Source organism: Lucilia cuprina, chromosome 5 (assembly GCF_022045245.1).
Source record: "Lucilia cuprina isolate Lc7/37 chromosome 5, ASM2204524v1, whole genome shotgun sequence".
NCBI lineage: Eukaryota > Metazoa > Arthropoda > Insecta > Diptera > Calliphoridae > Lucilia > Lucilia cuprina.
This window is the reverse complement of record NC_060953.1, coordinates 10,806,703-10,810,021: the sequence shown is the minus strand read 5'-3', so window position 1 is coordinate 10,810,021 and position 3,319 is coordinate 10,806,703. Positions and strand designations below refer to the sequence as shown.

General features: G+C 33.5%; 1 protein-coding gene across 1 annotated transcript; it reads left to right on the top strand.

Annotated features, from left to right (window-relative positions):
* Positions 1-1,076: 1,076 nt before the first annotated feature.
* LOC111679736 (spore wall protein 2-like) lies at positions 1,077-2,633 on the top strand. The gene has a single exon (XM_046951490.1). The coding sequence runs from the start codon at positions 1,077-1,079 to the stop codon at positions 2,631-2,633; it is 1,557 nt and encodes a 518-aa protein (XP_046807446.1).
* The last annotated feature ends 686 nt before the right edge of the window (positions 2,634-3,319 follow it).

The window sequence follows — 3,319 nt, the reverse complement described above, 5'->3', positions numbered from 1 at the left end:
AGACTAGACTATAGACTAGACTATAGACTAGACTATAGACTAGACTATAGACTAGACTATAGACTAGACTGTAGACTAGACTATAGACTAGACTGTAGACTAGACTATTGACTAGACTATAGACAAGACTATAGACTAGACTATAGACTAGACTATAGACTAGACTATAGACTAGACTATAGACTAGACTATAGACTAGCATGAAATATATTAAATGTGGTAATCAGCTGATAAATTTCATTATCATATTTAGTGGAATGACTTTTCAATATTTTAAATTAAATTATCAATATATTAAATTTCTGGTTCTTCATTATTGACATCTTGATTAGTGCATTCTTCATCAAAAGTAGCTTTTTGTTCGTCGTCTCAATTGTTGCCTTTAATCTTGATAACTTTTTATGATATTTAGAATATTTCGCGGATTTGGAAATGTCATCGTTATCTTCTTTCAAAAGATTACAATTTATCTGCTGAAGATGAAACACTCTTGGAAACAACATACTTCTTTTGAACATCAAGAGTGTTAAGATTCAAATAGTTCAAAAGATTAACCTTTTCAAAAGTTTTTTCAAGAGTTTCTAAAGTTTGCAAACCAATAAAATAAAGACACGTCTATCAATAGATAACTGATCAAATACAATATTTCCCGTACTTTCGTTATAAATTTAACAACAACAAATATTTAATTAATATAAACGTCATATTAAAATAAAATGAAAGATAAATAAACAAAAAACAAGTGGAAACAAGTAGCGCTATTGTCACTCTATGGAAACCAATAAGCAGCCGAAGAAATATCGAGGTTTCAAATCAAATGACAAATTTAAAACACTTCCCGCACTATTTTAAAAACCACATAGTCCAAACATAGACTAAAACTTAAAATATATATAACACTTGTGTCAATATTATTGATTTAAGTAAATAATTTTAAAAATAACTGTGAAAATAACATAAATTCAAAATAGTTTTTATCCAAATTAAAGTATAAATATAGGAAATTTTGTCAAAAACTTAGTAGTTTTTAATTTGATTTTGATTCGCGCCAATATTGGATTAACTAGAATAAAAACATGCGCTTTATAGCAGTTCTCCTGATTTTAGGATTTGTATCCTATAATGTTTCGGCTAAACCCTTTAGCTCTCAAGTCGATGTGGATCAACCCGAATCATACTCTCTATCTCAAGAATCTCTAGATATGAGTGATGTATCGGATGGAGTTTCAGAAGAATTAGAATCGGTATCTTTGGAAAGAAGAAAACGTAGTGCTTCGTCAGAATCCGAGGAATCTTCCGAGTCATCGGAATCTTCTGAGTCTCAGGAAAGAAAGAAACGTAGTGCTTCATCAGAATCTGAGGAGTCTTCCGAATCATCAGAATCTTCTGAATCACATGAAAGAAGAAAGCGTAGTGCTTCTTCAGAATCAGAGGAATCTTCTGAGTCAAAATCTTCGGAATCCTCAGAATCTGCTGAATCTGAAGGTAACGATGAAGAGCCCAAAGAAGAAGACGACGAAGATAAGGAAGAAGGTGATGACAATGTCGAAGATGATGATGATGATGATGAAGAAACCAATGTTGATGTAGAAAGTGATGATGAATCTCAAGAACGAAAGAAACGTAGTGCTTCATCAGAATCTGAGGAGTCTTCCGAATCATCAGAATCTTCTGAATCACATGAAAGAAGAAAGCGTAGTGCTTCTTCAGAATCTGAGGAATCTTCTGAGTCAAAGTCTTCGGAATCCTCAGAATCTTCTGAATCTAACGAATCTAAAGGTAAGGATGAAGAATCCAAAGAAGAAGTCGAAGATAAGGAAGAAGATGATGACAATGTCGAAGATGATGATGATGAAGAGCCCAAAGAAGAAGTCGAAGATAAGGAAGAAGGTGATGACAATGTCGAAGATGATGATGTAGAAGGTGGCAATGATGAAGAAGATCAAACCGATGATGATGATGAACCAGAAGCTGGTGACGTTGATGAAGAGGAACTGGAAATAGAAGGAGTTGTGGATGATAAACCATCTGAAGATGGTGCTGCCGTTGATGATGAACCTACAGTTGGAAACGAAAATGTCGATAATACACCATTCTTCGAAACACAAGTTGATGGAGCTGAAGATGAATCATTAGAAGAAGATGAACCTGCAGTTGAAAACGAAGATGCCGATGATGAAGCATCCTCCGAAACTCTAGTTGATGGTGCTGAAGAGGAATCACCCGAAGAAGAAAGTGCTGATGTTGATGATGAATCCTTAGTTGGAGACGAAGATGTTGATGATGAATCATCCTCCGAAACTCTAGTTGATGGTGCTGAAGATGAATCACCCGAAGAAGATAGTGCAGCCGTTGATAATGAGCTCACAGTTGGATACATAGATGTTGATGATGAATCATCCTCCGAAACTGAATCACCCGAAAAAAATAGTGCTGCTGTGGATGATGAGCCCACAGTTGGAAACGTAGTTGTCGATAATGAACCAACCGCCGAAATTGCTGTCGATGGTGCTGAAGCTGAAACGCTTTCAGAAGATAAAGCTGCCGTGGATGACAACAAGAAGCCAGTCTCACAAGTTGGACTGCCCATCGTTGAAGCTTTTCGCCATTTCTTAGGAAAATATGTTTTGTAATGAAAACGGTTTCATTAAATATGAAAAGAAATCTAAGTTAAGTTTCCTCTAACTTAAATAAATTTAGTTTTAAATGAGCAATTAAGTAAAAATAGGTTTTTAATATATATATAAAAAAATTTCTTTAGGAAGTTATCATCGAAAATTCCCCAAAAAAAGTTCCTAGTATTAAACAATATATAACGTTTTCGTTTTATTCATTACAATCGCTTAAATTTTCATTGGAAATGTAAACAAATATCTGAAAAAGTTAAATATTCGTATCATTAGGAAGCACGTAGAATTTTTCATCTATGATTTTATAGTGTAAATAAATTTACTTGACTTTGCCAGACACATGGTCATTTATAAAGATTGGATAAACGTGCACTTACATATACATATGTATCTATGTTAAAAATAGATTTTGTCAAACAACTAAATTAATAAGTCAAGCTAAATAAATTATATACCCAGTAGTTCTGGATTAATTTAGACAAAGTTCTTTTATACTACTAAAAACTCAATTGTTCCTTTTATATCACCCCAAGTTCACTTCTAGTTTAGTTATAGTTCAGTTCGAGTTCAGTTTTAGTTAGTTTCTAGTTCAGTTCTAATTCAGTTCTAGTTCAGTTCTAGTTCAGTTCTAGTTCAGTTCTAGTTCAGTTCTAGTTCAGTTCTAGTTCAGTTCTAGTTCAGTTCTAGTT